This window comes from Oryzias melastigma, linkage group LG24 (assembly GCF_002922805.2).
Source record: "Oryzias melastigma strain HK-1 linkage group LG24, ASM292280v2, whole genome shotgun sequence".
NCBI classification, from domain to species: domain Eukaryota; kingdom Metazoa; phylum Chordata; class Actinopteri; order Beloniformes; family Adrianichthyidae; genus Oryzias; species Oryzias melastigma.
The window spans coordinates 8,272,043-8,295,864 of record NC_050535.1 but is presented as its reverse complement, the minus strand read 5'-3'; the positions used below and the strand labels follow the sequence as shown (position 1 = coordinate 8,295,864).

Genomic DNA, 23,822 nt, shown 5'->3' with positions numbered 1-23,822 from the left:
TATATATATATATATATATATATATATATATGTTTTAAAAGCTTTGTGAAATATTTTAACAAATTAACTGAAATATTTTTAATTAACTTTTATAACTTTATAACTTTGCATCTGTTGTATGTGCTAACATTGTATCTGCTAATATTAGTAAAAATAATAATACCATAATTATTTCAATGTTAAAACTAAAATGTTAAAATTTCAATTCCAAATATTTGTATTTACAACCCAAATTTAAAGAAAAAAATGATTTTTTTTTAACTAAAAAATGTTGGAGATAAAATGTCAACTAGTGGCAAAGCTACAAACTGCTCCAAATTCAGCAGATTCACTAACTACTGTGCATTTCAGCTAATTTGGACCCATAAATAAAAAAATAATTAATATATTAAAAACATTTTTAAATGGAATGTAGATATTCCATCTTCAGGGGCGGAGCTACAGTCAATATTAGTATTGAGAAAGATTAAAAAATCATCAATAAAGCTTCTTTACGCATTGCAAAAAACGTAAAGCAATATTTTTAAATTTACAGACACGCTAGTGACCAATGCAACAGCAAAAACTTAACATAAAGTCAATTCAGACAGGAGCTGTTAATGCAGAGAACATTAAAGGGCCTCTAAATAATAGCTCAACATAATGGAAGTTTATGAGAGAGTCTTCAATGTGTCTACAGGGAACCATTGGGAGTGCAGAAGAAAGTTATATAATGCACAGTAAAGGGTAATTGTTCATCTTTGTAGCGTACTCGGCCTGTTACATAACAAAACTGTATTAGCAGGAGGCAAGATTAAAACAGAGTTGGTACAAAGAAACACTTTCCTTTGCTTATTACTTCACCCTTTGCAATAAACAGTCATTTATTCTATTGACAGAAAATATTTAAAGCGTTTCAGTGATTTTATCCTAAGATAAAAGTCGAAATCCTTGAATTCCTGAATAGTGAGAGCACTATTTTATTAAAAAATGCTTCATTCCATTGATGCATTTTTATATATGAATGTATTTGGTAAAAAGACTCACCTGTCATCAGGTCGGATGGTATGACAGTAGAAGTCAGAGCGGTTTATAAAGAAGCCCGTCCTTTTGACCACGTTTTCTGCGATCATACTCAAGCGGTCCAGGACGTTACATAACTTACTGGAAAGAGGAGGAAAAAATGAATTGAAAAGGTTTACATTTTTGTAGCTTAAACTGTTATTGTGGTGTGAAAATGTCACACAAATGGCAAAAACAGTTATGAAGTTTCTTCAAAATGTACATGAAACGGGGAAAAAAAAGCACAAAAATACCCAAAAATGGAGACTTGGTAACTTGTTTTTATCACTATGTAGACTTGATATTCAGATTTAACAAAGAAGGTGGTCTTTCCTGCTTTTTTTGTTTGTTTTATTGTTGTTTTGTGTTGGTGTAAATAGCAAATTAGACCTAAATGTGATCTGAATCCACTTTGAAATCATTTTATCATAATTTAGATCTTATTTTTACGTTTTTTCCATTGAGAAACTCAAAGATAAATCCATATTTAAATGTGTTCTTCAGCAGGGTAGTTCTTTATTAGAGCCGTGTGCAAAGAAATGAAAAATTACACCAAAATAAATGAAGAATATTAAAGAAATAACTCAAACTAGGGTCATAGAAGCATAACGTTAGGTATAGAAGTCTCTAGAGTCCTAAAGGTATTCTGCAGTGTACTAACTGGACACAGACTAGTACTTTAACTCAGTAATAATACGAGACCATTAAAATACTACATATCTTTGAAAAAGAAAAGTATTGGAGCTAGGTCGTTTCACAAAGAAATCACTAAGAAGTCCATCCTTTTTCTCACACAACAGTCCAACTTATGGACCAAATAATAAACCTTTTTAACCACATTTTTTAGCTCTTAGTTCAATGAAGGGGCGTAATCTCTTTGTTTTTAGATGTGAGTTGAATCCACAGCCAATACTGTCCATTTTCAGAAAGAACAGATGTTTTCACGAAAGATAGTAACAATCAAAAAGTCTGTCGGTCACATGACAACATAGTTTATCTGTAAATATCAATGTACATTTTCAATTAATTCTATATTGTATTTATTATCTACATTTCCAAAGTTTTTTTAATGAAATTGTTCATGTCTCATGTTAGAAATACACAATACTACAAAAATATTCTTGTTGCAATGACACTAAAGGTTATTAATTCAAATATATGCTTTAATATACTGCTGGTTTGTACCTTTTGGTGTAGCGGGCCATGTCCCACGCAATGTACTCAATGCAGTGCTCTGGAGGGAGGAACTGGTTAAGGTTGAAGACAGCTGGGTAGAGGTCTTCACTCAGAATCTTCTCATGTTTTCTTTTTTCTCGTTTCTGCAAATAAAAAAAAATAAATAAATAAAAATTAGGGCCGTGAATGTTGACGCATTAACTCGCGCGATTAATAAAACATAATTAATTAGTTAATATTTATTAATCAGATGATTAAGATTTTTTAATTGTGTGATTAAGATTTTTTAATCACACGATTAAAAAATATTAATGGCAAACTGTTCAGAGAAGACAGACACACCCCCACCTGTGAGCAGCCAAGCCCAAATCCAGCTGGATCAAACTTCTCCCAAACAAATCGTTTTATTATTTTTCAAAAGCATAATAAAGTAAATGTATAAGAAAAAAGGAAAAAGCTGGAAAAAATAACAGTATTACAGGAAAAATGTAAAATAGGAGAAAAATCAAATTTTTCTAGAGAATTTTCTGTTTTTGCATAATTTTATGACTAGTGTGTGAATACAACATGTAAAAATGACTAAATAAAGATAGTGTCACATAGTAGAGGTTGTGCTGATTAAAATGATACCAAATAAGCAATCTTTTAAATTGAAAATACAGGAGTAAATTCAAAAGTAGAAAAAAACTGAGTTTTAGGGAATAAAAATAAATTATCTAAATGTACAAATTTGAGAGTGATTTCATATTATGATTATTTTCCGATAAGTGGCTAACAAATACTGTAACAATAATAATAATAATTCTAATTAATCTGATTAATTTTTCCAGATTTGCGATTAATTAGTTAATTTTTTTAATCGATTCCCGGCCCTAAAAAAAATACAACTCTATCCTTTCAACATAAAATCAGAATGCGAGTTTCTCCATCCATTAACCTCTCCTCCTCTACGGCATCTTTACGACCCATTCAGCGCGGATGCATCATTACACACGTCTCCATTCAGGTTTCCCACATAATTACCAGCACATTTCCTCATTGACTCTGCACTATGGCCCAGTCTGGCACGTACGTACGCTGGCTCCCTAACACTTGCTAAGCACAGGTGAGCCCATAAAGTCATAAAAGATAGAATAAGAGAAAAGGGAAAGTTACTATAGGATGTTTTTGTTGACAGAAATGAGTACACAAAAAAACATTTTTCATTTTTTCTTTTAGCGAGCAATAAAAGCCACCTGGAAGATGAAAACCGCTGGACTTTATTTGTTCACATGCTCGGCCACGTGCTTTCAAAAACACAAAGAAACATGCTGTAGCCGGTATAAAAATCATGCTCATTTACCTGACTGAACACTACTCCTGCTGACCCACCTGGGAGGAGCAGTGGCCCGACAGTTTTTTTTTTATTTACTTATTTTTTTGGGGGGGGGGGCTATTGTGTCTATCCATGATGAGCATTATGACAGGAGGGGTCCCTTATTCCCCAAGGTCTGCACATTTCACATGGCTGTGACATACGCCGAGCTCCGAGCGCTGCTATTGGTCTGTCGTCTCCCGACTCCCCTTGTGACCGACAACGTGAGCTTGAAACCCAAGCAACAAATTACATGGCTGTGAGCCCGACGGAAAGTCTAATGCCGCGCACAGTGGGATGAAATGGTGGGAATAAAATCGGCATATAAAACTCATTCCGCCTTTCTGGTACAATGGAAACGGTTTTTCACAATAAAGCGTCCTGATTTAGGTGCTATTTGATCAGTTTTCTTATATTTAATCACAATATGTTGAGATTGTGTGAAATTTTTTTGTCAGTGCGTCTTTTTGCAGAGTTATGCAGAGATAAAATCAATATCAAAAGCTGAATATCACTAGTGCTGCCACAAACGATTATTTTAATAGTCGACTAATCAATCGACAAATTGGGTCATCCACAAACTGGATGTAAAGCACACATCTTAACCATAATTAGCTTTAAACTAACTAAAAACTAGATATATAGCATTACCTGCAATAATGCTAGTGTGAAGGCTGTAAGCTGAATTCGGAAGCTGAAGATGCTAGTGCTGATAGCTGAAGATGCTCAATTTGACAGCTAAAAACACAAAAGTTTAGAGCTGAAAATGGTGAACCTAATAGCCAGAAAAAAATGAAAAAATCTTAAATTAGCCAATATAGCTAGCATGTAGCTGAAATATTAGCTAAACTCCAAATTAGCCTAAAAAACTGAAAAAATCTTAAATTAGCCAAAATAGCTAGCATGTAGCTAAAATATTAGCTAAACTCCAAATTAGCCTAAAAAACTGAAAAAAATCTTAAATTAGCCAAAATAGCTAGCATGTAGCTGAAATATTATGTAATTCCAAATTAGCCTAAAAAACTGAAAAAAATCATAAATTAGCCAAATTAGCTGAAATTTAAGATAAACTCCAAATTAGCCTAAAAAACTGAAAAAAAATCATAAATTAGCCAAATTAGCTGACATTTAAGATGAACTCCAAATTAGCCCCTAAAAAACTGAAAAAATCCAAAATTAGCCAAAATAGCTAGCATGTAGCTGAATTATTAGCTAAACTCCAAATTAGCCTAAAAAAAGAAAAAATCTTAAATTAGCCAAAATAGCTAGCATGTAGCTGAAATATCATCTAAATTCCAAATTAGCCTAAAAAACTGAAAAAATCATAAATTAGCCGAATTAGCTGACATTTAAGATAAACTCCAAATTAGCCTAAAAAACTGAAAAAAAATCATAAATTAGCCAAATTAGCTGATATTTAAGATGAACTCCAAATTAGCCCCTAAAAAACTGAAAAAAAATCATAAATTAGCCAAATTAGCTGACATTTAAGATGAACTCCAAATTAGCCCCTAAAAAACTGAAAAAATCCAAAATTAGCCAAATTAGCTAGCATGTAGCTGAATTATTAGCTAAACTCCAAAATAGCCCAAAAAACCTTAATAAATCCATATAATATAAAGTAATGACTAATCGACTATTAAATTAATTGTCGACTATTTTAATAGTCAATTAGTCGACTAATTGTGGCAGCCCTAAATATCACCCACAAAAACTCACGTTTTCTACAATGCTTCCCACACACGTTCTTTATGCTAATATATCTAATAATTAAACATCTTAACAGAGAACAATTGTTAAGTTTAGATGCATCCAGCTCAGTGGCGTTGTGGTAGAGTGTCCGCCTTGAGACTGGAAAGAAAGTTCAAATCCAGAACGAGTCATACTAAAGACTCTTAAAATGTGCCTCCCTGCTTGAAAGCATTAAGGGGTTGGATTAGGGGGTTAAATATTGGATTGGGGTGTCTGCAGCTCACCGCTCCCTCAGGGTATGGGTCAAATGCTTGACAACTGATGGGACTTTTACTTTTTTTAACCAATAATTTAAAAAAAAAAGATGCATTAATATTGTAAAAAGCATGCACAGTTTAAAACTTTAATTTAGTATAAAAAGTACTTGATCTGTTACAAATTTAAACAAACATGATCAATATTTCTTAGAAAGCTCTCTTTAAAAAAAACAATTATTAATTCAGGTTGATTCCAGCAGACAATAAATTTACTTCTTTAAAGCTTTCAGAGTAATGAAACCTATTTAAGGCAATTACATTCAATTATGCTTAAACTTTCAAGAAAAACTGATTTAAACTTAAATATGCTTGTAATTAAAAAAAGTGTATGTATGTATAAAATGGAAGCACCCTTTTAACTATTAGAAATGGCGGATACTCATGTGAGGAAAACACTTCAGTCTAATATCTTTTTTACTAATCAGTAAAAAAGCACAAACAACTCAATTTTTAATGTTCTCGTATTTCTGATATATAAAAAATGAGGTTGAGTGGATTAAAAAAAATTCCCATAAGTTCCTTTGGGTCTCAAAACTCAGATTGTATTAATTATTTCAAGAATGTATTGATTTAATGTCTTACTGTACTCTGAAACAAAAGTAAACATCAAAACAAAACCGGAAAATACCTTATAGAACAACTCATAAAATGTATTTTAAAGTTTGTCAGGAATAATAGTTTAACACATTTCTGGCTTATCTTTTTTTTTTTTTTTTGCAACATAATGACTCCCCCTAGAATGACCAATTCAAGGCATTTATTTAACCTGTGTGATTTTACTTAAAGAAAAATTGAAAAAATAGATTTTTGACGAGAATTTCTGCATATATGTATTTTTATGTTGTTTATGATACTCGTTTAGCTATTATTGTTCTTGAAAAATAAGCTGAGATACTTTTTTTTTTTTTTTTACAATATTTATTACCTTGACCAGGTTCAGGATGATGATGGGAGATCCAAACCGCTGCAGCATCTGGTCGAAATGTAAGCCGGCTACATGAGCGTATGGGTCAGCTTGGTCCACTTTAAAGAAAAAGAGGAAGAAATATAAAATTAAATGATTATAAGTCAACAAGCATTTTTAAAAATTAATTTGGTAAATTGAAATACAGAAATATTAAAAATTAGCAATTTAATCAGAACTTAGAGCCATAAAGCACAAAACAACTCTTTTTTATTTATCATTTTTACATATCAGAAAATCAAATGCATTAAAAAAAATAATTTGCTTCTTTTTCTAAAACTTCATGCATTCACTCCACTCTTCATTCTCCAAATTTCCAGTACCCTCCCTTAAATAATAAACTTCCCTCGCTGTGTTCTTCTGCAAAAGTGGCTGAAATCAGACATTTGGTACTGAAAGCAAAAGAACTGGAAGAACTAGGTCAAACTTTTGCTGCATTTCCTCTGAGTGTTCCGTGTAGCCCATAAAAGCTGAGTAGTTCATTTTTTGGTTTATTCTGACTATTTTCTCCTCATTTTTACTCATGCTGGAAGGGAGAGGAGTTGTATAATCCGTCGGAGAGAAGCATCGCATCATATTAAATGAAACAAATGAAAGATGGATGGCTGGATGGATGGATGGATGGAATCAATGGATGGATGGAATCAATGGATGGATGTAATCTATGGATGGATGGATGGATGGATGGAATCAATGGATGATTGGATGGATGGATGGATGTAATCTATGGATGGAATCAATGGATGGATGGAATCAATGGATGGATGGATGGATGTAATCTATGGATGGAATCAATGGATGGATGGATGGATGGATGATTGGATGGAATCAATGGATGGATGGATGATTGGATGGAATTAATGGATGGATGGATGATTGGATGGAATTGATGGATGGAATCAATGGATGGATGGATGCATCAATGGATGGATGGACGATTGGATGGAATCAATGGATGGATGGATGGAATCAATGGATGGAATCTATGGATGGATGGATGGATGGATGGAATCAATGGATGGAATCTATGGATGGATGGATGGAATCTATGGATGGATGGATGGATGGATGGGATCAATGGATGGAATCTATGGATGGATGGATGGAATCAATGGATGGATGGATGAATCAATGGATGGATGGATGGATGGATGATTGGATGGAATCAATGGATGGATGGATGGATGAAATCAATGGATGGATGATTGGATGGAATCAATGGATGGATGGATGGATGAAATCAATGGATGGATGGATGGATGATTGGATGGAATCAATGGATGGATGGATGGATGAAATCAATGGATGGATGATTGGATGAAATCAATGGATGGATGGATGGATGGAATCATGGATGGAAAAATAAAGAATTTTATCAAGAAGATTTTCAATAGCAAAATAATCTTTATAAACAGAACACATTTCTTCATGACAAGTATTTTTTTCTTAAAACCCCATTACCCCATGGGGATATATTTTTTGCTTATTTATTTATTTGTTTATTTATTTTATTTTTAGATTTTTCTACTCTTTTCTAGAGGACCTGTTTTTGCAATACAGGCTTCAAAACAAATGAGATCTTCGTGGTTCTGAACATAAACTGATAAAACAAAAATAATGAGAATAAATGGAGTTCAGGTGCAGTTTTAATTTTTTTTTTTTTTGTCTAGGACTAAAAAAACGTCTTCAGAACAAACAATGTTAAACTGCACACGAACAGACGCAGAACCACAGAATCAAACACAAAGCAACTGATCAGGATTTGAGCCGCTTTTCAGAAATGTCAAGTAAGGACCGTTCTTGAGGGATTATGGTGGCTTCAGTTCACTGATGCGAGTTAATAAACAGAGGTATTTTAGGACCACACTGAGTGTATCTGACACAGGCAAAATGCCATGTCAGGATAAATACAAAAGGTCAATGTGAGGGAAAGAAGATCACAGAAGAACACACAACAGGCATATAAACCAAAAGGAAATGAATGCATCATCCTGCTCTTCCTTTCCTAATTTCATCCTAATGACATTGCAGTAATGTAATAGCTTTAAAATAGATCTACTCTTACAGGTGTGCGGTTTTCTGATCTTTTTCCACCCAATAAGGTCATTTGTGGTCAAACCAAAAGTGACAGAAAGAATTATTTAATTTGTAGCTGAACAGTCTTACATCTTATTGGAGGTTTGGGCATCATGGTGGAGATGTCTTGAGACCAGTAAAGTGGAACAGAACCTCGGACCTGGACGTACGAGGAGTAACTTCCCGCTGTGAAAGACGTGACCGAAGAATCGTGGACGATCTGCTCCGTCTCCACCTCATTGGCTACATCGCCCTGCGGAACCAGCCAAAAAAAAAAAAAAAAAAAAGATGCCATAAATGCAGGGCTGGGAAGCTCAACACAAAAAAAATATATCAATCAAATCAAATCAAACCAAAGTTACTTTATTTTCTTAGTAGGAATTTGTCGGTGGAACACAGAGCAGACAATTCTCAATAAAATCAATATAACATCCATATATACATATGAGGGAGAAAGTATTTAGTCAGCCACCAACTGTGCAAGTTCTCCCACTTAAAAAGACGCGAGAGGCATGTAACTTTCATCATAGGTCTGCCTCAACTATGACAGACAAAATGAGAAAAAAAACATCCAGAAAATCTGATTTTTAAAATTTTTTTTGGCAAATTATGGTGGAAAATAAGTATTTGGTCAATTACAAACAAGCAAGAATCCTCTGTCCTCCACTCATTATCTGGATTAATGGCACCTGTTTGAACTCGTTATCTATATAAAAGACACCAGCTCACAACCTCAAACAGTCACACTCCAAACTCCACTATAACCAAAGAGCTGTCTAAGGACACCAGAAACAAAATTGTGGACCTGCATCAGGCTGGGAAGATCTACAAGACGTAAGCAACTCGGTGTGAAGACAACATTTATTAGGAAATGGAAGACCTACAAGATAATCTCCCTTCACCTGGGGTTCCCTACAAGATCTCACCCTGTGGGGTCAAAATGATCACAAGAACGGTGAGCAAAAATCCCAGAACCACACGGGGGGACCTGGTGAATGACCTGCGGAGAGCCGGGACCAAAGTAACCAAGGCTACCATCAATAACACACTGAAATCCTCAATCCGCAATTGAAGATGAGACATGGCTGGGTCTTTCCCAAACACACGGCCCGGGTAACGAAGGAGTGAGAAGCATTTCAAGCTCCTGAAGTGGCCAGTCTCCAGATCTCATAGAAAATCATCACTGCTCTTGAGGAGATCTGCATGGAGGAATGGACCAAAATACCAGTTTGTGAAACCTTGTGAGGACTTACAGAAAACGTTAGACTGCTTTGCCAACAAGGAGTATATAACAAAGTATTGAGATTAAATTTTGTTATTGACCAAATACTTATTTTCCACCATAATATACAAATAAATTCTTTAAAAATATTTTTTTTCTTTCACAGTTGAGGTATACCTATTGTGAAAATTATCACCCTCTCTCGTCTGTTAAAAGGGGAGAACTTGCACGATTAGTGGCTGACGAAATACAAATTAATAAACGAATTAAGTTATTCTTTAAGCTTTATTAGCATAACAACATAAAAACTCATTACTGTCAGCTTTACAAGAGGATTTGGAAGATTTAACATTTCAAAAGTTTAAATATTTTGTACATAAATTCTCCTTTATTTTTACACTATAATTACAAAACTCTTTTTTTTTCTTTTCTGTCCCCCGCTAGGGAACTATTTGTGTCTGAAGCTCATCTCTCCTCCAACCGCACACCCACACAGACATTCATGCATACTGAAGAACGAGGCAGTGGGTCAAATTAACCCCCTGCAATCAACTTGAGTCATCTCAATCATCTTTCTGGCCCTCAACCTTATTCTCAGCATCCATCTTCCCTGTTGCCCCAGCAACCGCTTTACCTCGCAGTTGGCCCCTCTTTTCAGGAAGCGGGTCCCGGCGAATCTACTGGAGCGCCTGGCAATGAGGGTAATATGAACCGGTCGACCGTAAATCAGCAGCTCTGGAGTTGTGGGTTAAAGGAGGTAAAACAGCTTTTTCATGAGAAAAAAATATATTTTGGGGTAAAAAATTGCTCATTTTTAACATTTTATTTAACTTAAAACTAGAAAAAATGTAAATTAGAAGCATCTAATCTTAGATTTGTTTTTTTCCTGTGTTGATGTACACGTGGCCACACCGCCTCGTGTCAGCCGTAGAGTATGAGCAAGAAACGAATGCAGGCAGTGGGAGGAAGGTTGTGCACTCTATAAAGATTGTAGGTGCACAGCCACATCTTTGTATCGCACTGTTTAAACATTCTGTACACCATCATCAATAAACAAAAGTTGTTTTGTCCTTTTTGCTGCATGTGGGTCAATACTTTATGAACTACAAACCTTTGAATATATAGTACACCCACTGGGTTTGTCCCACTCACTGAAAAAAGCAGGAAAAGGCTAAACTCACATTTTTTGTGGACAAAAAATGCAATTTATTTGTGCAAATTACATGCTCTGATAAATGACTTTAATACTTTGCTTAAGGCAGGATTTTATAGTCATAAATCCGACAACTTAAAGTAAAAAATATGCATGAAAACTCAATTAATGATAAAACTCAATCAAAAGTTCTCATATTTTAAAACTCCAAGTTTAAAATAAATGAATAAATACATATTTTGTCATGAAACTTTGATTTCTATCCCACAGATGCCAGGAAAACGATTTCCCGTCATTGTGTTTGTTTGCTGAAGCCCAAAGTTTCAAATCACGTTTCACGTCGTAGCGATCCACGTGCACGGGCTGAAGGATGAGGAGCGCCAAAGAAATAATGCAGCTGCCTCTTCTGCTCGTGCGTGCTCAATTATAGCCGTCACCGCAAGCATGTCATGCCCAAACAAAGTCTCGGGAGTTTTTTACATCGTTTAAAAAGAGTGTCTTCAAAACCATGGAAACACACGTATCACAGCAACTGGAAGACACACAAATAGAACGAGCAGGCTCAGAGTTTATCCGGCAGAAGCGATCTGGAAAGGCGGAAAGGATACTGGACTGGCCGCAGAAGCCGTGGATTATATACATGAGCCAGTCCGGATGCACCGTGTCCTTGACTCGCTCCAGCAGCTTCCCGTTCCACACGTACTTGTAGTACGGCTCGTTCCGGAGGCCGTAAACCACTAAGTCACAAAATACAAAATGTAAGCGTTCGTTCACATCTCAAAATGTTACCCAGGGAAATAAAAAAACATCAAGCTTTAACACCTCCTGAACAAGCTGCATGGTATTTTCCAGGCAGATTAGTCCATCTTTGAATGAAGTAAACAAAAAACAAACACAAAAGTAGAGCAAATACTGTTTTTGACCTCTTACTGATTATATACATTTGCCCACTTAAGTCTGTCATTCATTAGGAAATAAGTATTTGATCCCTCTTGCGGTAAAGATTTAGTTTGTGGCAAAAAGCTCATTAACAAGCACAAAAGTCAGGTGTTTTTCTAGCTGGTGACCTGGTTTCTGCACGTATCAGGAGGAATTCTGGCCCACTCTTCTTTGCAAATGACTTCCACATCGTTAGGATTTGGAGGCTGTCTCTTGGCAACTCTCCTTAAGTTTTCTATAAGCTTGAGTTCCGGGGATTGGCCGGGCCGCTCCATGACTTTGATCTGCTGCTTCACCTTAACTCATGCCGTGTTGTTTTTTATTTCTCACTGTTGTCATGATAAAGGACACTTCACCAGGTGAGGTCGTGTTTGGAGCCCCAAACCTACAGGATGACTGATGGTCATGTCTCTAAGATTTGCATCAACAGCTTCTGACAGAAGGACTGATTCTGTGTACAGGTGTATTTTCTATAATTAAAAAGCTAACTCAGGAGTGTCAAACTCCATCGCACAAGGGGCCAAAATCCAAAACACACTTTAAGTCGCGGGCCGAACAGCATAAACATTTTTTGAACACACTAAAACTACATTTTTAAAAATGTAAATTTTTAACATAATTTTTAACTAGATATATAGCATTACTTGCGAATATTCTAGTGTGAATGCTGTAAGAGGAATTTTGGCCTAATTAGTCAAAAAAACTAACAAAAAAAAACTAGGTTAGCCAAAACAGCTAGCATGTAGCTGAAAAAAATAGCTGAACTTCAAAGAGCCTAAAATACGGAAAAAAAAAATAGCTAAAAACAGCTTGGATGTAAATATTAGCCTAACTCCAAAATAACCCAACAACTTTTTTAAAAGCCTCAATTAGACAAAGCAGCTAGCATGTAGCTGAAATAATAACTAAACTCCAAAAAAACTCTTAAATGCATAGTCCACAAAGTTAGCAGAATCCCAATTTTTTAAACTGTAACTGTTTAACATATGAATAATAAAAAGGCAGAAATATTATTCCAGAATAAAACTTAAACCTTAAATAACTTTCAATATTTTATTCTCCATAAAAATATATTGCGTCAAAATTACAATTTACATAAAAAATAACAATAAAATAAAATGATCTGGAGGGCCGGATTCGGCCCCCGGGCCTTGACTTTCACACATGTGGTCTAACTGGTCAGTGTGAAGCAGAACTAGTTACTATGGAGTCAAATACTTGTTTCCTTCAGTGAAATGAAAACATTTTTTATCAATTCTTTAGAGTCAATTTCTTGATTTTCTATCTCTCACTGTTCAAATGAATCTACCATCAGGATGACAGTTTATTTATTATTTTTAGGAGGACAAACCTACAAAATCAGCAAGAGATCCAATACTTATTTCCTCCTAGGTATACAGCTTTGGGGAATTCCCCGTCCAATCAAACCGAGTCTGCAGGAATATCCTGGTGTGTTTATGTGTCATCCCTGAACTGAGTTCCCTCATTTTACTGATAACTTTTTCTGCTGCTTGTCTGTTTCAATAGTTGTGTTTTGGCAAAAAAGAATAACAACTAACTGTAATTTTTCAAAGTAAAAAAAAATACCCAAGTTAAAGCCATAAAGTCTTAATAATTTCACACAAAAGAGGCTGTAAATCAGTGCATTTATAATAAATGAGAGAAAATATTGGCTAATTATTAATTAGGAACCAGTTTAAATGCAGTTTTCTTCTTGGCTTCTTACATATTTGGCACAATATGATTGAAAATAAGAGGAAATGTGAAGAATCTTGAAATATTTACAGTAAATCTGATACCTAATATCTAAAGTTGATTATTTATCCGAGTTGATTATGTCCTGATTATTGGTTTTACTCATGTTCTGTAGATGCAAAGAAAATAGTTCCTCCCTTTTGCTTTAGAAGCTTCCAGAACTTTACAGTTTGGAAGTTCTGCCTCATCTGTCATCTCTCCTTTTTTTTCTTTTTTTACCAACTCCTCCGGCCTTGTCTGCTACAATCTAACCCCGACTCCACAAAAGGACAAAGGCTATGGTGACCGACCCCTCCTCACCTTGTGTAGGCAAACCCTCATCCTCAAAGATGTCAAAGCTGTCCTGCTTGCTCTGTGCGTGAACCTTGTCCTCTGCAGAAGAAGCCTCCGACAGCCACTGCTCATAAGGCCTCTGCAGTAAAGTCAGATTGTACTGCAGCGAGTGACTCAGGTCATAGCTGTAGCTGTAGGCACAAAGGCAGCGTCAGGAGAAACGAGCACACAATGTTCTCCTTATCGATAATTGGGTGGATTACAGAAGAATTTACAAAAAGACATTCTCCATTTTTATTATCACCTTTATAATAGTGTCTATAAATTGAACATTTAAATTTAGTTCTGGGAAATCTGGGAATATATTAAATTGTGGCATCCCACAGGGTTCTAGACTTGGACCACTATCATTATCTCTCCACATTATGATAACAAATGTGTTTTTTTTTTTCTAGAGGTGACATGCAATTTTGACTGCCCATGACATAAAATAACTTCTAAAATTAAAAGCATGCCTCCAAGGATTCATGTTAGATATAATATTGTCATTTCACCGCTGTAGTTTCAAACACATCTACTGCATTTTTTTTCTCCTATATTTTTATTTCTTTATGTGTGCATTTGTGTGTGTGTGTGTGTGTGTGTGTGTGTGCTTGGACTGGGTTAAATTTCTGTTTTTCTAAATAAAATATAATTGGGATGAATTTTATGCTGTGTCCTTCACATCACAACAGGATGCAGGAAGTGAAGGGTTTTATTTTGAAAAACAAAACAGACCTAAGAACCACAAAACCCAACAAAGCTATAGAGAAGTTGTGCAGCATGACGAGTTGTTACAACCTCATACAAAACGTCAAATTCTACAAACAGTGTTGGTAACCAAAGACTTAAATAAATAAGGGTTAATTGCAGATGTGAGATTAGCTCGGATCACAAAGCAGACAATCGAAACTTAAAACAATCAATTGTTATGTTGCTTTTAAAAATTAATTAATTAATTAACAGAACTCCAATGTTTATCTTCTTTGATTTACTTTTTTACCGCTTCAGAATCTGCTGGAATTACGTTGATCGTGTTGAAAAGTAATAACATGTTAAAAGATTTTTTGTGTTTAAAGGGTGACCAAACCAGGAAGTTGGAAGTTGGCTCCGCCCACATCCGAAATTTGAAAATCCAATCAGAGGGGCGGGGCTTGGGGCTGGACTGTTATCATTACTGGACTTCTGAAACTTATATGGTTTGACCAATCACAAAATTCAATTGTAATACCTTCATTCAACCTGTAGGGGGCGACAGAACACAGATGATTTTTGACTATATTTTGAAGAATTAAAGATTAAGAATTAAGAATTTTAAGAATTTTATTTCAATTTGTCAAAAATTTGGCTATGACCAACTGACAGCACTTTTTAAAGCCCCATTTATAAATGTCTACAGCCAAAAAAAAGTTAATTTAGGGTTTTGGTTACCCTTTAAGCGTCACCGGTGACGCTTCAGGGTTCCTGTCAGCAAACAAAATAATTCAAACCGAAACTTCTATAAATGAAGCAACCCTCCTAAAAAAATGCAGGATATTTGTATATCTATGACATAGAAATAGATAAAATTATATTTTATCTATTGAATTTGAAGCTAAACATTATACCTGAAATAGAAGTTACTGGAAAGGTCCACATTCTGGAAAATCCGCACATATCTGTAGGACATATAATCAGTCAGTAATCATTATTTTAAAAATAAAAATCACAATTAACTTCATATTGAGACATGAAAAGTTCACTTTAATGCAAAAAAATGAAATTTTTCTTTCATTTGTTATTGTTTTTTAGTATATATATTTGGTGACACGTGTGCAGTGATGCTGTGACTTCCTTAAATATTATTTTTTCTTTAACAAAGACACAAAAACAACACATACCTCGCTTCATCTGAGTGCGTAACTCTAACAGAGTCATTCGGGATGTAGATCATGGTTGTGTCTTCAATTTTGTAGATGGAGTGTCCGCCAATGTCGGCCATTTTTCTGCGCTTGGTGATGAGAACGATGTAATACCCCTCGAGAAAGCGCACGAACCCTGCAATGGATGAACACACATTTTGTTCATATAAAGTAAAAATATATGGAAAAAAAGTGGACTATCTAACTGTGAGTTGCAGCTTCATTTTTGGGTCAACTGAATCTTTTTTTCACATTTATGTAGGCAGTCCATTTATGGTTACACAATTAAAAAAATGACCCAAACAGCATCATGCAACACAGTTAATGTTTAGCTTTTGAGTAGCTATTTTATCATCTGACCCACTCAACACATAATGGGGATAATGTCTGTGTATATTTAGACTTATACAAGGATTAGTCACAGAGAGAAAGTGCTCATTATTCTAGATTTACATGCTGGGAAAAAGAAAAAAAGCATATTAATAAGTGTTAATAAGCTTTTTGAATTAGTGTTTGGGGGTTTCGTGTGTTTTTTTGGGCACACATGAGATGAATATAAGCCATTATTCAGTGAATGACGATGACTGGACGGCTAATCTTCGAGGATGGGAGCCTTTTATGTGAGCCAAGTACGGCTCTGAAGCTCACATCTAATTTAACTAAACAGATGTCAAAGTCAGAATCCGTCTGTGTCAGAGTGACCTGGCCATCCTGAGCCTCCGAAATACGCAGAATTACACCGGAAAATACACACTTTATTCAAATTAATAATGGAGAATAAATTCACATTTTGTGATTTGAACATGAAAAAGTCAGATTTTTCAGGAATTCTTAAAGAAACAGTCAACATTTTGAAAATACTAATAAGGTTTTCCACAAAATAATAAAAATATTTCCTTTTTACTCATCAATCCATCGCTCTGTCACATCAATGTCTCCTTTGATGAAAGGTATTATAATTATGAGATCTGTTGCACAATCCTCATATCAAACAAAGCCCCGACTTTTAGATTTAGGGCAAACAGAATAGTCACATGAGGAAAGTGGAGCAAGGAAAAAAAACAGAACAGACACAAAAAAAATTAATCTCATGACAAATAAGCGTAATTAGGTTGGTAGGGCAAAGATTGCATCACAAAGATGGAAAATAAGAGCTTGATTTGATAGTTTTTTTTATTAGTCTTGGTAGGAAAATAAAAGTGGTGTTGAATATTCTAAAACTTTACAATATTTTTTGAAAATGCATTCTTTTGCAACTGACCTGGATGGTAAAAAAAAATAATATTTGTGTGGACGGAAATTCAGAAACAAGCAGATTTTTCGGAAAATTGGTGTCCAGCTTGTTATGTTCCAAGAACAGTCACAAGGCATGCGTTGACCTCGTGTTTTGCTTTTTGAATAAAATTTTTTTTTAAAAAAGCATTATTATTCCCCCATGCAGGTGGTCTTTCCACTGACTTTCCCTACTAAAGGGCCAAAAACCAGGCCATTAAACAGTTTTGGTAATCGTTTTTTGTTTGCATGGTAACAGCAGCTATTATTCCATTGAAGGGCTGAACAAAAGAGGCGGACTTACCCACAATGCCAAAGGCACCGACAGATCTGGACAGGCCAGAAGAGCCTTTTTGGCCAATCTTGGTGCGGTTGCCTAAATCCAAGCGGCTCAGCAACTCTCGCACTTCTTGTTGGTTATACACATGCTTTAGGACAAAAATAAATGCAAAAAGCAATTTATTTAGATAAAAATATTATTTTAATTGATTAATTTATTAATGCCTTTTAAAATTCCTGACAAATCCTCAAGTTTCAGTCACCCAAATTGTTGTTTTTAGTGTTTTTAATATGTTCTTGGGACTTTTTTCTGATCATGGAGGACATATTTTAAGAAAATTAAGCTAAAAATTGCATTTCTGGATGTTTTTTTTTTTTTTAAATCGTGAATCAAAAACAGACAAAAAGGTGACGGGAAGTGGGGGCGGGCTTACTGAAGGGATTAGAGTGCACATGTGCTACAAAGACCAATAAGCAGCTCATATATCACTACTTTTACATATTTGTTGCTTAGTCTACTGTGCGTTTTAAAAGTTTTCAAAAATAAATCACTAGTTTTTGTATTAAGTAAAGGATTAAGGAGCAATTTTAATAAACAGACACTTTCTTCTCATAGAATTTTGCCATATTTTTGCACATCTTCACTTTGATTCTGTTATTATAAAAAAAAAAAAGAACTTGACTCTAACAGTAATTCAACTACTTGGATTTATTTACTTCAAATGTGTTCTAAAATTCTTTAAATAAATTGAAGTTTTAATAAATATATTTTACTTCCAAGGGAGGCTGCAAGTGTAATTCATGCAGGATTTTGATGTGACAGATTGTCAGTCACAAATGCTCCATAATAAAAAATGTGTGGTGATAAAAATCACCCGCGACAGAATCGGCAGATCATCAGTCAGCTCTGAGATTTTAAAACAAGTTAATAAGCAGTGCAATAACAGCGAAGGGTTCACTCTTTGATGGCACACTCGGGACAGACTGAGTGATTGAAAAAGTTCCCCTTAGGGAAACTGCACTGCATTACATAATCATACGCGGCGTCAGATTGAAACTCGGAGCTTACCTTGTCGTCTATTATCACCAGGTCCTTGGGTTCAGTCCGGTCGATCTTCAGAACCCGGTGCTTGGTCTGCGCCTGATTGCTGCCAACTAAAAAATACCTCTGCAGAAAAAAATTCCATTATAGATGAACTAGTTAGTAATTTTATTTTATTGTTTTTTTTTATATGTCACAAAAAGTACAATCTGGTGTTTTTATGCATCTTAAATTCACTATTTTCCACAACGGCAACTCAAGAAAAATTAAATATGGAATTTTGGAAGAAAAGAAATGATCACACAGAACGCTGCAATAGTGTTTGTAGTCCAGATTTGATGAAGGACACATATTTGACCACAAAGCTGTATTGTTAAATGCTCTTTGTCTGGATTTCTGTTGTCCATCTGTGTCTCTTCTTTTCAAATCCCTTTTTCCTCATCCTGGACTCATTGATGACCCAAGATTTTCATTTGTCTGAAGAGTGTTATATTAGAACATCATGTATCAGTACAGTCTGCTACCATTAGAGTCATTCTGTCTTGTTCCACACTTCCCAGTTCTCTATAGTGTTTCTTCTTTTTTTCACAATAGCTGCACAGTTTACTGTTAAGCAAAATGATTTACATTTTTTTATTGATTCAACTATTTGAAATCCTAAATGTGAAAAGTATTTTTTGTCTCCTTCACAGAAGTTTCAACAATCCCTTAAAACACATGTGTTAAGGAAAGGTTAAGGCTCATTTTATTGTACATTAAAAAAACAAAAAAAACCTTGAAAATAAATATTTTCTTACCTCCAAAATGTACATTTCAAGCATAATAATTGAAACATTAGTGTAAATAAAAATATCAGGAGCGCGTTTTGCTGCTATCTAGTGTTCAAATAAACAACTGCAGTTTTTCTGGACAAAAAAAAAAAAAATACTAAAGTATAAACAACTACGGAAGCCGAGAACCACCTACCGTAAAGTTTTTTCGGATGTTTTTATTATTTATTTATTTAACGACTAAACATGAAATAGTATAATCAGGAAAATTATTAAAAAAAAAAAAAAAAACAATGATGTAAAATAAAATCAAATGCGTCATTCCCGGCTTCCGTACAGATACGCACAATCTATAAATGAGCTTCTAGCCAAGTTCTTACTTGCATTTAAAATTTAGCATAAAGTTTATAGATACTATGATATATTGCGGGACTTACTGCTCTGGTTTCATACAGAGTCATCTTCTGAATCCCACCGATGAATGCCGCTGTTTGAGGCATGTTTCCTGCGTTCTTCTTCTCTGAACGTAGACGATATGAGCACTAACAAAGTCACTGTAGATGAATATATGACTCCACACCCCCTCAATATATCCCAAATCAACGTATAGCCATTAAAAGTTCCTTATTTTCGCTCCAGCTGGCGATGCTCATCAGCACTTAAGCTAGGCTAACTGCATTATTTTCTACGATTCACCTAAATTTAAATTAGTTTTCATCGCATTTGTCAGCCACGGTTGATATTTTTAAAGTTTAAAACCAAAGTTAAATAAATACTCGTTTATAATGTCATAAAATATCGGTATTTTGCCAAGGAAAGATGCATGACTCAAACTGAATGAATCATGTGACTGTCACTCGCAGCTGATCAGATGGTACGGTGTCTCGGAGAGTCCAAAGCGGAAGTGAAAGACGGAGTAAAAATATAGATTTTTTTTAAAATGACATTTCATGTTATATTATTATTTTAAAATCATTTTTGTAACATGAAAAAAAGCAATAATATTTGCGCTATGCTTTTTTTGGTACAAATAAAAATAAAATAAAACGTAAAATTTAAATATTTTTTTGTTTTTTTTCCCCTTGGTCTTTTAATTTTCGAACTTGTTACTAATAATTGTGTTAGCTATGTGTATTAGTTATTATAATTGTTTGTGTCAATATTTTGAATAGTAGGAATTGTAATAAACATTGTCACGTGATAGCCGCCTGCCAATTGCGGACGTTTGCCGGTTACCATAGCAATGGTGGTCAACTAAATAGTTTCCTTTACATGTTGGCAGCCTATCTTTATTTTCCTCCCTTTTTTTTCACTGTTTACATTCATGAAATGGCTTGTTTGGTGGACAATCTGATGGAGGATGAAGCTGAGAAGGAAAGACTACAAGCTAAACCCACCTGCTTTATCATAGTAGGAAAACCTGTACGTATCATCAATGTCTGCTCTTTTGTTCAGTAGATTAAGTTTCCAATGAAAAAAATAAATCGAAAATTGACAGGTGATTTATCATATGTGGTTTGTGTTTGTTTGCAGGGTGTTGGCAAATCCACCTTGGCCAAAAAAATGGCAGAATCCTGGAAGTGTATTCTAATTGATGGTGAGTAACTTGTAACTTATATATATGTATAATTTTAGAAATATCTATAATTGCATTTGACCAATTCTTCAGACACTGACCTGCTCAACACTTATATAAATAATAAAAGTCAGGAAGGAATGGAGGTGAGTTATGTGTCTTATTTAACTCTTTACTGTGAATCATTTTTTCTTTTTTTTTTGTTCTAACGTTGACATTTTCAGCTTCTTAGCATCTTATCTGAGGGGAAAAGCATAACAGATGATGTTGTGCTACAGCTGATTCTCGCCAGACTCAACTCACCAGACGTTGAGCATTATGGTAAAAGTTAAATTCTGCTACAAATAAGCTAAAAAATAAAGCATGTTTTGTAAAGTGTGTAATTTTCAAATTTGTGTGCATTTTAATGCTATTTGTCGGTTTCATCCTGGAGATTTATGAAGCATTTTTGAATGGAACGGTTTAAAATTTGAGTAAACAAAAACAAATCAATGTCAAGCTATACAAAAACATGTGACTGACATTGTTTCGTCATTTCCATACTGTGTGCAGGTTATGTCCTGAGCTGCCTTCCGTTTCTGTCAGACGATCATCAGAGCGTTCACAAGCAGCTAGAACTGGTCCAGAACCTGAAGTTGCCCCCAGATTTCATCATAAATATTAAGGTTTTTCTTTTTAAAGCTGAACATTGATTATTTTTAACCCACTTTTACACTAGCTCTCTTTTTTTTTCCTCCAGTGTCCGGATAGCGATCTGGTCCAGAGGCTGTCGGGTCTGAGGACGCACCCAGAAACTGGACAGTCATTCAGCAGGGACCAGTGGGAGCGTGAGGAGGAGGAGTATGGCAGGGAGGAGGAGAGGGAGATGGAGAGTGATGAAGAGCAGGTCTGGATTAGATCACACTTTTAAAAGGGAATTGTTGCCTCTAATAGGTATGAACAACATGTTAAAACACAAAACAGTTTTTAATTTCTAAAAAGGAAAAGAACTACAAGAATATAGTTTTTTAATGACCCCGTGCTACCTAAATATCACATTTCAGTAACCATTATTGTCAATATGATCACACCTTAAGTAATAAAGCATTTTGTAGTATCCTGCACATGAGGCTAAAACAAAAAAAAATCTAGACAGTCAGTCAAAAATAAAAGATTCTCGTATTTAGAGAGGGGGAAGTCAAAATCAGAAGTTTTTTTATTAACATTATTATTTTTAAGTGTTTTTAAGATATGGTAAAGCTAAAATATGTTAAAAATATGTCATTACCAACCTAAGAAATCATAGTATAAACTTGGATTATTTTAGATTAGCAATAAAATCTTCTTTTGCATCAGATTTAACCCATTTGAACCCGTTAACAGCGCAACAAAGACGATAAATCTAATGAAAAAACAAAAGTTTTCTATCGCTGATTGCGTTGGGTGAGTAATACACATAATCAATGTTTTTTTACATATATATTTTCAATTCAACTTTATTCCTCTCAATGAGAGGGAATCTTTTTCTTTAACTCCTAAAAGTTAAATATTTATATTTTTTTCTTTTCTGTGCTATCAGACTGATGAGGAACTCTCTAAGGAGAGGCTGGACGCGCTGCTGTGGATGCCAGAGAATCTCCCCGCTAACAGCCTCGACAGAATTCACTTGTACAACCATTCAGTGCTGACGCAAGTGAAGGCGAGTCGAGGAGACTTGGTTTTGTTAGCAGAAGAGTTATGATTTTAGCATGGTGGTGGTAACATTTAATGCAGTGGAGGAACAATAAACTAAACCTTGAATTTGTATTTTTATTTCTGCTATTTTATACAGCACACATGTTTTCCAGGATTAAATTAAAAAATGAATACACAAGATTAAGATAAAGTTAATAATCAATGGAATTAGAGATGTTCAGAGTCTTCCAATTATATTTTTATGTATAATTACTCCCTGTTGTGCTGCTCCAGGACTACATGGAAGGCTATAATCCTGCGTTCTTGCTGGAGCTGGATGGGAACAACACACCTGAGGAGCAACTGCAGGTAACCAACGAATCAGATTTTACTGCATTTAGAATATATTTAAATGTTTTTTTAACAGGCAAGTGTCAGAGGAAGTTTTGTGTTCTGTGAGTTTTATCTTTATTTTTTATTAAATTAGTTTAAAACATGTTAATCATTAGAATACAATCTATATGGTGCAAACGTATAGATGATAACAATAATATATGCTACAACAATACAAAAAAAATGTTTGTAAAGAAGCATGCAGAACTTATTAAAGCCTAAAAATACTACTACAAATACTACTACTAATAATAACAATGACAATAATTAAATTCATTAGGAAAGAAAAAATAAAAAAGTAAAACAAACAGGATTTACTCCCAGTTATGGATCCAAAAAAGTCCTAACATGTTAATTTTCTTAACCCTTTAACTACCCCAAAAAACTTTTTTTAAAATCACAAAAAAAAAATAATAATTTTGTTGCTTTTTCTTTTTGTATGGAGCCCCTAAGAAGCATTGAAGTTAAAAAAAAAATTAAGTAAAAAAATATTTACATTTGATTTTTTCTAAAAAACAAAAAAAAATGTACATAGGAGCTCTGTAAAAAAATTGAAGTAAAACCAATGTCTGGTTAGTAACTGGTGCTCACCAGTTACTATTTGGTACGTAAAATTTACAATACAAATTTTCCTTTTTAATTTCAATTTTTACAAAAATGAAATGTTCTGGTTGGTAACTAGTGTGAACCAGATCTGAAAAAAATATCAAAATTGAAAGAGGAAAAAATAGTTACTAACTGGTTCTCATCAGTTAATAACCAAAACATTTTTTTTCTTCAATTTTGGGAAAAAAAAAATTTGTCTTCATATTTTTTCATTTTATGTCCCTTTAGGGGCTCCATATCATGGGAAGTAATACATACAATCATTATTTTTTGTTTTGGCAATCTGCCAGTTCAGGGGCCCGTTTCAAGAAGCAGGTTCAACAAATTTA

The 23,822-nt window shown here is 34.5% G+C and overlaps 2 protein-coding genes across 7 annotated transcripts in view; one reads left to right on the top strand and one right to left on the bottom strand.

Annotated features, from left to right (window-relative positions):
* Positions 1 to 19,841, bottom strand: part of fig4a (FIG4 phosphoinositide 5-phosphatase a) — a gene marked incomplete in the record, with an annotated part of 42,257 nt that extends 22,416 nt beyond the window's left edge. The window contains 12 exon segments of the mRNA XM_024290770.2: positions 1,027 to 1,143; positions 2,227 to 2,360; positions 6,506 to 6,603; positions 8,711 to 8,873; positions 10,477 to 10,577; positions 11,604 to 11,732; positions 13,990 to 14,153; positions 15,609 to 15,659; positions 15,882 to 16,038; positions 17,479 to 17,602; positions 18,523 to 18,621; positions 19,703 to 19,841. Of these exon segments, the coding sequence (XP_024146538.1) occupies positions 1,027 to 1,143; positions 2,227 to 2,360; positions 6,506 to 6,603; positions 8,711 to 8,873; positions 10,477 to 10,577; positions 11,604 to 11,732; positions 13,990 to 14,153; positions 15,609 to 15,659; positions 15,882 to 16,038; positions 17,479 to 17,602; positions 18,523 to 18,621; positions 19,703 to 19,765 (1,400 nt within the window).
* Positions 1 to 23,822, top strand: part of ak9 (adenylate kinase 9) — an 80,827-nt gene that overhangs the window by 44,370 nt on the left and 12,635 nt on the right. For 5 of the 6 annotated variants that reach the window (XR_002921207.2, XM_024290763.2, XM_024290764.2 and 2 more), the window contains exons 1-8: positions 20,503 to 20,687; positions 20,799 to 20,862; positions 20,935 to 20,987; positions 21,066 to 21,162; positions 21,394 to 21,506; positions 21,581 to 21,727; positions 22,400 to 22,519; positions 22,789 to 22,863. Coding sequence is in view for 5 of the 6 variants with exons in the window: in XM_024290763.2 (XP_024146531.1) it covers positions 20,538 to 20,687; positions 20,799 to 20,862; positions 20,935 to 20,987; positions 21,066 to 21,162; positions 21,394 to 21,506; positions 21,581 to 21,727; positions 22,400 to 22,519; positions 22,789 to 22,863 (819 nt within the window). In the remaining variant the exon portion in view is untranslated. Of the gene's footprint in view, positions 1 to 20,502; positions 20,688 to 20,798; positions 20,863 to 20,934; positions 20,988 to 21,065; positions 21,163 to 21,393; positions 21,507 to 21,580; positions 21,728 to 22,399; positions 22,520 to 22,788; positions 22,864 to 23,822 lie in introns of those variants that run through there. The other variant, XM_024290765.2, reaches the window with a different exon arrangement.